The following is a 14,917-nucleotide window of genomic DNA, read 5'->3' as shown; positions in this document are numbered from 1 at the left end:
TTTTTACATACAAAGATAGTTTATTAAAAATAGGTTGCAAGTGAAATACAGTAGAAATGATATACTACAGCAGTTTTGATGCTTTCCAGCAATTTTCTCCCACCTTCGAAAGAACAGCACTGGAGAGCTCATACAAGGAACCCTGACATTCCTAGAAATCCAGGCACAAACACTCAACTTATTCTCCTAAGTCTTATTTTATTTTTTTATTTTACATTTTTATTCATTTATTCATTAGAAAACAAAAATTAAATACTTCTGCAGCACAGGGATACAAGTTTGACAGGAACAGAGCAAAGGCCGTGGCAACGCTGGGCCGATCCTCTCGCCTGCACAGTCCGCCGGCTCCGACAGGCTCTTCTTACCCAAAGTCATCACCGCATTGTTCAGACATCACTTAGACACCTTACATTTAAAAAAAAAAAAAAAAAAAAAAAAAAACCTCACACCCTTTTACTGTAAAAAATTATTTCATTTCGGTACAAAAACCAAAGAAGCAGAACAGAAAACTAAAACCTGCATGTATTGATGCATGCGTGTCTATGTATATAGACACACACTTCTCCAATCTCAGGGATCTGCAATGATATCATACAATTTGTATTAATTATCTTTATTTTTAATAATTTTCCTAAGGCAGTGAATGTCTTTGCTCTCCACACAACACACACACACACACACACACACACAACAGAGGTCCACAACATACTGACGTTTAGTTCACAGGTTTCCAGTTCAAGATAAATAAAAGTTTGGTTGGTCACTTATTTTGCAGATTAAAAAGCAAAAAAACAAATAAAACAAAAAACAAAATGCTTATTCCCTATTAAATGCTTTTAATATATATATACACATTAAAAAGAAATCAAGGATTTAACTGCAGCCCAAGATTCTGAAGTCCTTCCTCTGAATGTATTAAAACCGTGACCTGTTCAAACAATGTAAAATTTGCAGGAACAATAACATACAAGAACTACTCAAACATTGTACTAGAAAAGTGTCACAGATTCAAATTAAGAGAAAACTTACAAACAGGAGAGCTGAGACACCCGTCAGTTAAACATCTCCGTATGACGAAACAGGTAGAGTGAAAAGACCCAACTTTCACCTTCACAAGAAAATCAGCACATCCAGTTACGCACCCTGCTGTGCAGCTCTGAAACATCTGAAGTGACCAATTTGCGGAGGTAAAATATATATATAAAAAAAAAAAAAAAAAAAACAGTTTTGATTAACCTTAATCTAAAATTCCAATTACATCTGTAAAATGTATGCGTCAATTAACATTTGCGAAGAGTAAAAGGAGGATACTGACACTCTCACCTGACACCTTGTTCACAATTTTACAGCTACCTTATTCTTAAACTTTTTACAGACAAACACCCAATGTCCAGGGAACGATGTTGAGAAAATGAACTTCTTTATAACCGATTAAGAAAAAAAACAATACCAAATGACTAGGATTACAATGTCAAGACGAACCCAAAACTGTGCACTGGAACGCAAGTGTTAAACATTTTTCTGTGGGCACAAATCAGGCCACTGTCAAGCAGAGAGCGACCGTCTCTTTGCAAACGTGCAGCTGGTGTCAAAGGCTCTGAAGAATACAGGGATAAAACCAAATTAAAATCATGGCATTTCCCCGGAGTCCTGGTCCCCGTCTCAAGGAAGTGGTCTCAATACCCATAACTGCAGATTCATAGTTGTGTGGCAGACAAGTTCGAACACGTACTGGGTGTGTGTACTTCGAGGCGCCTGTTACAGCAGCAAAACGCTAAAAACTAAATTAACAAAACCAAAAAATAAACAAATCAAAGCAAAACCCTCCCAACAATTAAAACACTGTTGACTCGTCAGGTTTGTCCGAACCACCTGTCAAATCCCGTGCCTGGAATGGGACAGAACCGGTCTGCTTTTGATCCTCAAACCGAGTTGAAAACGGCGAACGGCTGCGCCTCCGTGTCAGTGGAAGCACGGACACTTCAGCGCCTGCTTCTGAATTAGAGATCTCTGGGAGTGAGCGCGTCTCTCCAGATGGAGCGGCAGGACTGCTTTCAGTGTACTCATTAACACAGGACCGAACATGTTCATCTAAAGACTGGACCTACACCTGGGATCAATGAGAATCTTTTCTTCTTCAGCTGAACTCTTTCATAACAGAAATCACTGGGAAAACAGCACTGAAATATTGCTCTGTAAAAAGCCCAGGAATTTATTTTGCCAGGAGAGGAAAAAAAATCTGGAAATGTGTTATGCAGCAACAGCTAAAAAAAAACATTATAAAAGATTCCACATTAATGTAAGCTTTAAAAGAAAAAATACATATAAAAAAAAATCTTGACAATTTACCCAAGAACCATTTAAGGAAACAAAAATATATCCCCCTTCATTTGGTTTTCTCTTTCTTATTTATATATATAATTAAAACATTTTTTACAGTGCTTTAATATATCTTTGATAGATCACACAGAAAGTAAGCGAAACATTGTCTCTCGTCCTATTGCAACAATATACCTTAATCATATTTAACAGTCCATTTATTTCCAAAAAAAAAATAAAAAAAATGAATCACTCATGACAGAAAAAAAACACGCCATCTCTTCCCCCGGGGGGCGGAGGAATGGTGTGAGGGGGGCGGAGGAATGGAGTGGGGGGGGCGGGAGGTCGTGGCATGCCGCTCTGCTAAGGCTCTAGTCTATTTCGTGTTGAGTTCGTTCTCGAGCTCCATGAGTTTCCGAGATGCTTTGACTTTGTTGGAGACGTCCTGCCCCTGGGAAAAGAGCCGCTGGCGCTCCTTGAAAGTCAGACTCTCCGGGGGGGCGCCGTTGGGGTCGTCCTGCTCTTGGCTGCTGCAACGTGAAACACAAAATCGCCATCAATTTACAAAACGAAACAAGAACAGGTCCTTAGTGTGGGGCCTCCAGCACACTTACCCACTGCTCTCAGCGCTTTGAAGGGCCAGATGGATTCGGGTTCAAACTTAACACACAGGACAAACTAGGAAATGGACCAGAAGCCAAGGGAATGACGGCCAATTCCACAGTTATACGGGTCTCCTCAATGGACCTGCCTTCCTACAGCTAACCAAGGACCTGGCCTTCGACCGTATGGTTGACAAAGTGCTAAAATCTCACTAATCCGAGGCTCCCTCTGCTGGGCATTCATATAAAATGTTGAATGACACCACATGCATCCCAGTCTATATAGTCACAGTACTAAACACTGAAGAAAGGTAAAAAGTAAATACATTTCAAATTAAATAAGTTACATGTGTCTCAAGGAACAAATTAAGAGAGTCCTCTTAAAAACAGAGAAAATACATATCTGAGTTTATGCTTGAGGTCTGGCTGCCAATTTCTTCAAAACTTTTTTGGGGCATAAAGAGATCAATAACAATGAATGAGAACACTCAGCACTGAAAAGTATTGGCAAGTTAATGGCGTTGTGGATTGGAAAACTCCAGTCACACACTCCTGGCACACAGCGGGCTGTCGCGGGTGATTTAAGCACGGCCTGCGTTTTGTATTGAGACACTGATATTTCCTGCATCTGACTCATCAAACCCTACCTGGGCAAAAGACCTCATCCACAACTCTACAGACATTTGTGATTTAAGTGCCACTGGGGCTTGATGGACCAGAAAGTGTCAATCAACAGCCAATTTTGTGTAAAGCCTGCTGACTCGAACTCAAAGGCACCAGTTATCTGCAGTCATGGGGGGGACAGTGGGGATTGGAATGGACTGCACACAACTTACCCTTTACTCCTTTTCTCTCGCAGGTCTTTATAAACTTCATGCGCTCCTACAACTCCGGCCGAGTTTCCAGTGTACGAATTATATCCTGTTTTATTGAATGAAAAAGGCAAAAAAGTTACAAAAATGAGGAAGTGCCAACCACTAGCGGTGCAGAGGACAGAGTGGCATCAAAGGTCGACCTTCAAATGTTTCCTAAAGTTGCTGGGTAGTGATGTTGGCATTTTTGACCTGCATTGAACTCTTGACAACTTGAACCTGTCCATTCCACTGTGTACAACAAAGAGCAGTTTTGTTGGGATTCAATTAGAGATAGTTTTCTTTCACTTCAATACTACCCAGAAACATTCAGGCACATTTGAAGAAACCCATACAAAATTAATTATATATATCAAAGATGGAAGTCAATAGCCAGCTGGATCTAACACCAGCGCTCAGAAGATCACTGCTTTGAACTCTGTATACTCCGTTCCTACAAGGTGAAATTATGAATGATTTTGTGCACTAAACAATGTGAAGTTCAATTCCCAGCTCCCTTGTTCCAGAACTGAGGCATTTAGGCATTTCAGAAGCACCAAAAATAAATTTAAATGGCACCTAGCGCTGACTTCCACCTCCGAATCCATCAACGATACCAGTTATCATATTAGTGTGCATCAGGCTCACAGATGTCACGGTGTCTGGTGGGCTTTCAATACTTGGCCTTCATGATCTGGACATTTCAGATACAGTTGGACTAACTTAGGTGTTGCAGATAAAACAACCCTTAACATTTGAGAAAGTAAGACTAGCAGAATATCCTTGATGGCAAAAAAAAAAAAAAGCTCTGAAGGCCAACCATAGAAAGTCCGAAACAAACATGTTAATCTGAGAGAGCAAACAAACCACTCCACCAGCAACAGGTCAGCGCTGACTTGAGGAAAATGGGCCAAAGTCCTGACGTGGGTCAGACAGGCCAGCACTAAGCTGCGGCTTGGCCCACCTCCTGGTGACATTCTCCTGACCACTCCCCTCCCCCTGAACCACAAACTGGGAAACCGTAGCAAAAAATACACCACTGGAAAAATGTTTTTGGCCAGACTTCACAGCTGAATTCCCTTTGCCAAACTAATTTAGTTTCTCATTTAAAAATACTTAAAGGTCCAGGAGCTGTTTATATCAATCCTGAAATGAGAAACCGACTCATTTAGCTGGTTTGCTGGTAGGGCTTTAGCCCTTCACTGTTTACACTATACATTTTCCCCTTTCGCTGTGGCTGTGCCAGTGGAATGGTCTCAGTGTCAGTATTTCAGGAAGCAGTAGAGATGATCCAAAGATCTCTGTAGTCCAAGAGCTGGCGAAGAGGCTGCAGCACACAGTGACATCATAGAACAAGCCACATGCACACACAGCCACACACACACAATGCAGAAGACACAGATTACAAGAGAAATCGCAAGCCTTGGTGAAGCCCCTAAACCACGATGGAAGAACTCGTTCTTTTCTCTGTTATTTTGTGTTAGCCACACGCGTGGGTACAGTGTGTGGCATTGTGACTATGAACCAAACCAACTTTCTGATGAAAGCAATTTTAAAATATGGCAACGTGGGGAATTTTCTGGGAATACCCCACCTCCCCAAAAAATATATATAAATAAATGGTATATTATATAAAGTGTATTTGAAATCTTTCCATGTAAAATTATACATTTTCTCCATATTATGCCACAATTCTGCAGATCTGATTTACCCCGAATTCAGACTGGTCTGTTCTGCATCGTGGCACTGAGAAAGAACTTGTTGGGGGGGTGGGGGGACTTCACCCACAACTGCGGAGAGAGGTGGGGGGTGAGGACAGATGACGTTTCGAAAGGAGGAGAGTGAGGCAAAGCGCTGGCAGTAAACAGCAATGGATAGCAGGCTAGCAGGCTAGTCGGCTGCTTGAGCTGGGCGAGTGCATCTGTCTATGCGGGAAAGCATGTTAGTGATTGATTAAATCGGTTGGGACAGGTAATGCAGCACAGACTGTAGCTCCTCCAACTGACAAAAACAAGCTCAATGACACAGACAGTATGAAACATTCAAGAGCTACCAGTCTGTGTTGCATTATGAGCATTTTTGTACTTGGCTGTTAAAGGTGTTTCAGGATACCTACTCTGGCCTTGTCAAATACCTGCATTGTGATTAAAAGCCCTACAAAACCACTTAATACAGACTATACATCTATATCACTAAACTATTTAAAACATTTTCAGAATAGATGAATACTCTTGATATTTTAATAATTCTTTTGTGTTCTTTTTTCCTTGCACTGCCATAAATGTTGACATTTCTTTATAACTTACTAAGCTTTTTCTTTTATAAATACTTGACCAAACCTCAGCTGTTCGTCTGATACAGAATTGTTTCGCGCTTGTCCGTGTGTACGCTTTGCAATCCCTGTCTTGAGGAGTGTGAATGAAAATGGACCCTTTACACACATCCTAAAAAAGACAACTGCATTCTACAGAACAAATTTTAAAATAGCAGTATTTACATATTTACATTATCTGATAATTGGAAATCAGATCCGTTCTAATGTTTTCATTAAGTTTTGCGGCACTATCAGTCAATGTAGACCCCAGACACTCTTGTGCAAACTAAACAAAGGGTTCAGAAGTCCAAAAAATATGGGGCTGTGGAATCCAAGATTCATTTAAGCCAAAAGATGCACTTGGCACTCACAAGGAACGGAAACTTGTGTTTAAATTATTGAAGTTCTTATTTTAGTTGGAAACGTTTAGGCACTGACAGATCAAGAAGGACCACTTCAAGTTCAACTGTAATCTGCTCATCTCGCTTAACCCTGTCCTGTGTGTCCAGTACTTTTGCTACTGATGACCTTTAAACAGCCACTTACAAAGAAAATGCTTCCATCATCAGATCTTTTCCCCATTGCCAAGTGAGCTGGAGGCCCAGGAATTTTAACCCTCTGGAGCCCAGGAGCAAAGTGAGGCACAAAGCCAGAATTTACTTTTCTTTTCCCCCTTAACCCGACATGACCTGCTTAGATGGGAGCGATCCCCGAAGCAAAACCAAACAAACATGAATGAGAGTCAAAACCAACAGTACTTTGATTTGGAATGGAGACTGAATCACGTTATCGATTGCTTTTACAAAAAAATAAAAAAAAGAATGATTGAAAGAAGGGTCATTGGTAAGGACAGAGGAGAATTTTGTGGACAGAGAATCAAAAACTCGGGATTTGGTTTCTAGTAAAAAACTGAAAAAAAAAACAGGAAAAAGAAAAAAAAACGAGCACGTCACAAACTAAAGAGACTCAGAAAAATCAAACCGAAATCACAAGCTGATTGGCGGTGCTAGAAGTCTACTAGATTACGGACAGAGAGAGCGAGAGGAGGGGGGTGGGAGAAAATTGAATACAATAAAAAGCAAAACACACACAAAAATCATACTTCCAAAAATTAAATGGAAAAATGGAAGAAACAAAAACGAGGGCGATACGTCTCGCTGCTCTCTGCCTCTACCTTTGGAGTTGCCTGGAGGGATGAAGCTCGGTTTGGCGGGAGGGGGAGGGGGCGGGCCTGTCTTGGGGACAGTACTGTTGGCATTGGCTGCGGGCAGCTGGAATGAGCTGGACAGAAAGATCCCATCAGAGACTGGGCGGGGCGCGCGGGCAGACGGCGGCTGCGGCTGCCGGGGCGCAGGGGGGAGGTCGCCATAGGACTTCCGGGTGGCGGAGAACTTAACCTGACCTGCTAGGCCCACGTTCTCCTCCTCCTCCTCGTCATTGTACGAGACAAACTTGGCAGTGTACAGCGTGTCAGGGGAGATGACCTGGGTTTTGAGGTAAGAGGTGTTTCTCTGAGGCGGGGGTGGAGGGACGTTAGTGGAGGCGGGGGGCGGGGGAGGGGGGAGCTCGTAGTCCCTGGGGAGGGGAGGCCTGTACAGACCGGGCTCGTCAGGCGTCAACAGCTTGCGCTCGGCCTCCTCGTGCTGCCGGCGCCGCTCAGCCTCCAGGCGATTGTAGTACTCCTCTTCCTGTCTCCTCTGGGGATGGGGGAGGGGGTTGGAGTGGGAAGGGGAGAATGGGAAGAGGCGGTTAGCATCTCAATGTCAGTGCGGCCTACAGCGGGAGGGGAACAAAAACAAAACAGGCTTCCCGCGCAGCTCGGACCGTGCACCCCTTATTGTAGCCGTCCCCTACGCTCCGTCCCCCGGTAAGAACTTTATGGAGGAAGACTGAGGACTGTCTCCCGCTCTCACCCCGCCCAACCCTCCCTCCCCAATCCCATGTGTAAAGATAAACACACTAAATGGATAACTTCACCTTGCCATCCCTATATTGGCACAGAATGGGTATAAACTACACAGAATTTGACTCAATGTCTGCTTTATTGGATCTTTCACAGGAGGCCACGGTAGGGACATGTGAACGAGTTAATGGGACGACTACAGTAAGAGACGTGTTAGCGGTCAACCTGTTGTGAAAGCCTTTAAATGGTTTTGCTCTGGAAAAACAATTGAGAGAAAAAAGAAAAACCACCATCTAGCAATTTCAAGGTTGGTCCCACTTCTGTTTCTCTGTCTATATCTATCTATATATATATATCTATATGTACACACATATACATATATATACACATATATATATATATACATATATATATATATATATATATATATATATATATATTTATTGTAGGGAGTGTGAGGAATGCCATCAGTGAAACATGTATAGAAATTATCCGTCTCCCACAATCCCCAGCGAGGGACAGCACTCCAAACAGCAGGATAAAGCAATGTTGGGTGAAATGATCATGACATTGCAGCAAAAGAGCACTCTCTCAACCCAAAACAAAATGGGTTTACTCCACGCTTTCAGGGGGCTGAAATGAAAAGGGATAAACTTAATAACAGAAGTCACACACCAAAAACTCAGAGCTCTTAATTAACAGCAGCCCGAGAGGCACCACAGATACAATTAAGTTGCCTTTTTTGGTTTGTTTTTGTTATTGCAGAGCGGCACATAAAAGGCGCACTCTACCACAAACCCTGTCGACAACAAAGCCCTGTAATGGTAGGAATTGAAGTGTGCAATTGAAACGTGTGGGGTTTTAGCAAAATTATTCGGGAAAGCGGAATCGTCAGTTGTCTAGTTGTCGCTTCCATGTCAACGGATACATCTTTCATTTAACTTCAAACGACATTTATGGCTTAACTTACAAAAAAGTGAGTTGACTGAAATGTGAGCGCCGTCAGGCTGCTGCTAACTGCAAACCCATACGAAATGAGGTTTCATTTGGTTTGTTTGTTCAACTGCAATGACTGACTCTGGTAAAAGCATTCATAACCGTAAAGGCAAACATTTTTCAAATGAGAGACAGACACGGGATCCCATCCAATGATAAAAAAGCAGTATATGTAAATAAATAAGCATCGATATGTCTTTCAGGTCTATTGAAACCTGTTTCAGTGGCGAGGGAGGGGTCCTTTTGTAATGTATCCCTCACGGTTTCTGAGGGTAACCACAATTAGCCTGATAGATGAACAGCTCTGAGGACTGTACAGTAATTGCAATTTTAAACCGCCTGCTATGGAACGAGCGCTATAGTCATCGCAGAAAACAAACCACAGCAACAACAACAAACATATATTTAAGGCAGACTCCAGTAAATTAACAGCAAATGTAATATACACCCCCACCGCCCTCCCCGAGACAAAAACGGCACCTTTTCCTCTGCCTCTCGCCGGGCTCTCTCCTCCTCCCTCCAGCGCCGCTCCTCCTCCTGCTTGGCCCGGTCCTCTGCCTCCCTCTTGCGGATCTCCTCCAGCTGCTGTTTCCTCCGTCGCTCCTCGTCCTGCAACTGAGAGGCGGACAGACTTTTCAGCAGGCCTCTCTGGACTCCTCCACCCCCCTGCCCTGACCACCCCTTACGATCTCCACCGTCTTTCACAGAGGAACTGTCTGAGGCCCAAATCCTGGGGAAACCAGCGCGTTTCAAAAGGCTTTGAAGGAGATCCACAACGTGCCTTTCTGATGGGCATGGCTAAAAAGTTCAGGAGGGAGTTACCAGGAACTCTAAATATATGTTGGTGTCATATTAATAACATATATATGCGTGTGTGTGTGTGTGTGTGTGTCTGCTTTTCATTTGTAGAGATGCTCTGATCTGGAACCACAGTTCACACTACAAATGAGTTAACAAGCTCAAACATCAGCTTTCAATTTCATCCCTGCGGCACTGCTACTTCCGACGCACGTCTGTAATTAACGTCAAGAAAACCGTGCCTTGTAAAAATGTGTAAGCAGGATAAACTCAAACCTGTGGCTTCATACAGAGAAGTGTATTGAAGGTAATTGAGTGTGTGGCTTGTTTGAAAGCATACAGGGGTCACACAACAAGGCTGGTTTTGTTTCTTCTACCTTATAAGGAAAGGAAGTGTTCTTGGTATGGTTTGGCAGCTTCTGTACACAGCGCAAACAGATGCATGTAATAAAACTCACTTGTGACGGTTAGTGTTCTGCCACCTCCACTTAGACTTGTGCATCTAGTTAAAGACGACACTGACACTTAAATTTTGGACAGGGCAAGCTGGTTTTCCGAAGAAGAAATATCAAAATAAATATTATTCGTGGTACTGCATAAAGACGTGGCAGACTAAACACACAGCTTTATTTAGACAGAAATCCAGTGATACTGGAAGAGATCAAAAGCTAGGAACCACAAGGCAAACCATTTTACCTATATTTTCCCTCTTTTTCAGATTTTTTTCCCCCACTTACATATGTTTTTCTTGTTTATTTTTTCTGCATTGGCATGTATTTTATAGTCATACTGTCTCCACTGGTGAAATCAGAATTGCCAAAGACACCCACAAGAAAAAAAAAGTATATATATATATATATATATATATATATATATATATATATATATATATATAAAAAAATATGTTTTTGGAAGTGCGTTCTTACCCTGCAGCACAGACGGCTGGTACATTGCAATTCAAAGCAAACCAACATAAAACTGATCAACAACAAAGACAACAACAGCTGGAACATGCGGATGGATGAGGGCATGCGTCACCACTGTGGCAGAGTGCAGGGGAAATGTAATTTCTCAAGGCAGGTGTCTGCAGGGCTCTAGATGCCAGGATGTCTAGTTCATACAGCCTTAATGCATTCAAGAGCAGGGGACTCCCAGGCACAGTTTAAACTGGTGGGAAAACATGCTTCCCAACTGCTACAATAGGGGGTTGAAAAAGCTCTCCTCACCTCCAAGACTTTTGAGAAAAAAATTTGCAGCCCAGGCGCAATGTACTCAACTCCAAATATAATTCACCTACGGCTCTCAAACGGAGTTTAAGCAGATGTATAAAAAAAACAAAAAAAAACAAAAAACACCACAGCTTTGCTTATGAAGCCTCCATTAACAAGCTGGATAAAACAAAATCAGGTTCATAGACGGATGTAGTGTCTTCTGGTCTGTTTCAATTTCTTGATCAACTGGGTTATGTTATCAGTTAGACACGTATAACATGTTGAAGCCAGAAGCCTGTAGGAGATGGCCCTTAGGTGTAAAAGCCCAGTTGGAAGATGCATTTTTGTGCTATCCAACTTTCTTCAACTTGCTAAAGTAATCCTCCTTTCTGCTTGGCCAAACATGCCTAACAAGCTGGGGAAATAAATATGTAAATGGAAGTATCTAATCTAAATTCCTCAAATCAAATAAGCACATTAGGCACCAAGCAAAACATGGTTGCATTTTGTCCAGGAATATGCCTCCATATGCCAACACTAAGCCAATGTAGATTTGTTATCCGTTTCAAAAACAAAAACATGAAGACCACAGTGCAAATTTGGCAGGATCTCAAGCAGTGCGGTACTGGGAGACCTCTAGGCACATCAGGAGAGTTCCAAGCCTACGGCTGCCTGGAAGAAGACCTCAGAGACCTTGGGATGAACGGATGTTGAAAATTCGAGGGGCTTGATGACCAAGGGGTTCAACTCACAGGAGAAACAGCACTGGATGAACGAAAACCACAACAAGATGATGAAACAAACATGCAGATGGGGAATCGTCCGGCGCTGCAGGATTCAGTTTAACTTTGGACAAGGTTGGAGGGTGAGGGGGTTCCTTTCCATGCAGGGCAGCAACTCTCTTCAGTGCCCAGTGACAACTGCTGCCCCTGGCTCCCTGGCCTTGTGCACCGCCGAGTGGCAGGGATGGGAAATTAATGTTCATTAAATTGCTTCCCTTATGGTTTATTGTCTTACAAGATTTGTTATTCAATAAATAAGAATTTTGGGGAAAAAATAGGCAGGTTCTTTTTGCCTATTTCCTGGAAGATGGAAAATATATACATTACATACACAAGGATAACTTTTGGCCACTATCAAGCGTATTGGTATACACACTGACCAGCATATCCTGAACTGCAGGATAATACGGATTCTTCACAGCTGACAGACAGACTTGACTTGGGTTTCAAAACCAACTCAGAAATGGTTATCAGTTTTCCAGGGAACGAACGATCGTTTTCACAGCAGCAGTTGTCGAGTGCGGGAAAGGGTCACAGAGAAAAATAATTTAAAAAATAAAGAAACGGGAATAAAAATGAGCATCTCCAGGCTGGGTTCACTGCAGCTGCTGCGAAGCCCAAAAGGACGGTTTCTGGACTTTAAGTAACTTCTTCCCACGACCAGAGACAAGACCATGATGCCCAGGCAAGATGAACAGAGTGACTGGATGAGTTGCACAGGGTGGCGTTTCAGCAGCATGAATGGAGGGGAAGAAAAAAAAGAGTGTAAAGAAACGTACCAAGTCTAGAACAGAGATTGCTGGAACAGCGGTCTGCTGCAGGAAAGGAAGAAATAAAGAAAAGGAGAAGAGGAGGAGGAAGAAGAAAAATAAAGATAAAAGTGAAAACATTGCTTTGGTTGGACTCAAGTGATCTGGTGCCAAGAACATTCCTCACAGGCATGGGATTCATTAGCATCACTGTCCCACTTCCCCCTCGGCAAGCACTCGGGATGTAACTGAAGAAAAGCGTGAGGTTTAAGATGGAATTTCCACTTCATTCCAGAGCCCCCACTGCAGCAAAGACAATATTGTTCCTTTAAACAACCAAAGGCTATGACCTTCAATAAAAAAACGCACTGGCCTCTCCTTCCCCTTCACTCAGAGAGCCTAGGGAGTGTGTGAGGAAGTTGAAGGGTGATTTCTCCTTGGTGAGACCCAGGTCCACAACAGCACTGCAACCCCAAGTCTCCTGCAGCGACATGGTGATGAAATCACCCTCCCTATACTTGAATGGTTACTGTTATACTGGCACATATATACCCTACTTTGTTCTGCTACAGAGTCCCGGGCTTTTAAAACAGGGAAACCCAGACGATGCTTCTTCTACATCCACCTTCCGATGAGCACTTCTGCAAGAGAAGTGGTTAGCAGGGAAAGCAGAGGGGGAAGGCAAAGAGACGCCAGCTGCTGTGAAACACACACACACTTCTCCATCAGGAGGGAGAACAGAGGAGAAAATTGCACCTGGCAAGGATCAAGGCCTTGGCTTTACCTCACCCTGCAGAAAAGCTCAGACTGCCCCTCCCTAGTCATTGTGTTGCTGTGGCCCCATCTCCTACACTAGCACTATAAAGTCGCTATCTCTACCCTCCTTACCTAGCCCCCTGAGGAGTACTCCAACTACCCTGATCGCCATCTCCTATAAAACCACCCTCATCCAATACCGTTGGTCTCCTGGTGCTTTTGTGGGCACACCGCTATGAAACTACTGCCTAAATTGACACTCAACCAATTTGATATCCTTCTCCCTGGCAAACCACCCATCTTCTCCTCTCCTAATCTGATTTAATGACACCCTGCCCTCACTCCCACCTACATAACCGTCCCTGCCCTCCCAGCCCCGCCGCTCACCCGCGCTCTCTTCTCGGCCTCCAGCCTCTGCATGATCATCATGGTGTCCACGTCCTCGTCGTCATCCTCCTCATCCTCCTCGTCCTCCTCACTTTGCTTGGACTCCTGCAGCCGCTTCTGGAACTGCCACTCCAGCATGAGCTTGCGCAGCCGGTCGCTCTCCTCGGCCGTGCGCTCCGGCTTCGACTGCAGCTCCTGGATCTCCTTGTCCAGCAGGTCCACAATGTGCAGCTGCTGCTGCTTCTCCAGCTTCTCGCGGGCGTCGCGCTTCCAGGGGTCAGGCGAGAGGCTGTCGCTGGAGGCCAGCTCGTCCTTGTTCATGGTGAAGAACTGCAGGTCACGCCGCTCGATGGTGCGCGGCTGCTGCTGGGGGAGCAGCTCCCGGATGATTGTGTCCTGCGGGGGCGGTGGCGCTCTGGGGAGGCTGGCCGGTTTCTCTGGCCTGGGAGGCTGCTGGTGCTGGGGAGGAAGGTAGGGCTGGGGAGGCTGCATGGGCATGGGCATGGACATGGGGCCGGGGGGAGGCAGGGGCTGGTGCTGCAGGGGTGGGGGCAGGGTGCCGTGCTGCTGGTTTGGGAGCGGGCCGGGTCCAGGAGGGTTGCGCATCTGGCCCAGCTTCCTCTCCTGCTCCCTGCGTTTCCGGTCCCTCTCCTCCTCCAGCCGCGCCTTCTCCTTCTCGTACCAGCGCTGCTGCTCCTCCCTCTTCTTGCGGTCGGCGGCGGCCTGCAGGGGGACGGAGGAGGGCGGGGGGGGGAGAGGGAGGTCGGTCTGGGTGTCGAACTCGGCCGGGTAGTGCACAGGGGGTGGGGGAGGGGGCGGGGGCAGCAGGTCCGTGCGCATCGGCTGGGACACGGCCACGGGGGCGGAGTTCGGGCCGAGGGGGGTCTTCCAGCGGCCTGGACCACTCTTGTGGTTGGGCGGGTTCTTGGAGGAGGACGAGGAGGAGTAGTTAAGGTGCTCCTGGCTGGAGGTGCTTGACTCTACCGAGGAGGAGACTTGGTGGTTCCAGTGGTCCCCGCTGCCCCGCTCCTGGTGGTACTCCGTGTCCCGCTGCAGCTGCTGGTGGTGGTGCAGCTGAGCCAGGTCCTCTGGGATGTAAACCCCCCGCTCGTCGGACAGCTCCTCCTGAGAGCGCGTGGCCCGCTGAGGGGGACACAAGGAGGAGAAGGTGAGAGGTCGAGCAAATCGCCCTTCCCAGCAAGTGACGGCAGCAGGGTCTGACCCACACTGCTTCACAGAGAGGCTGGGG

General features: G+C 45.1%; 1 protein-coding gene across 15 annotated transcripts in view; it reads right to left on the bottom strand.

Annotated features, from left to right (window-relative positions):
* afdna (afadin, adherens junction formation factor a) overlaps positions 1-14,917 on the bottom strand; it is a 93,967-nt gene continuing 79,050 nt past the window's right edge. For 6 of the 15 annotated variants that reach the window (XM_066697477.1, XM_066697490.1, XM_066697487.1 and 3 more), the window contains 5 exons: positions 13,669-14,811; positions 9,466-9,600; positions 7,489-7,783; positions 3,758-3,842; positions 1-2,846 (listed from right to left, as the gene is read on the bottom strand). In XM_066697477.1, the coding sequence (XP_066553574.1) occupies positions 2,696-2,846; positions 3,758-3,842; positions 7,489-7,783; positions 9,466-9,600; positions 13,669-14,811 (1,809 nt within the window). In that variant the 3' untranslated portion in view covers positions 1-2,695. Of the gene's footprint in view, positions 2,850-3,757; positions 3,843-7,260; positions 7,784-9,465; positions 9,601-13,668; positions 14,812-14,917 lie in introns of all 15 variants that reach the window. The other 9 variants (XM_066697472.1, XM_066697474.1, XM_066697475.1 and 6 more) reach the window with 5 other exon arrangements.

This window comes from Amia ocellicauda, chromosome 1 (assembly GCF_036373705.1).
Source record: "Amia ocellicauda isolate fAmiCal2 chromosome 1, fAmiCal2.hap1, whole genome shotgun sequence".
NCBI lineage: Eukaryota > Metazoa > Chordata > Actinopteri > Amiiformes > Amiidae > Amia > Amia ocellicauda.
Note: the sequence above shows the minus strand (reverse complement) of the source record. Positions and strands in the feature narration are given on the sequence as shown.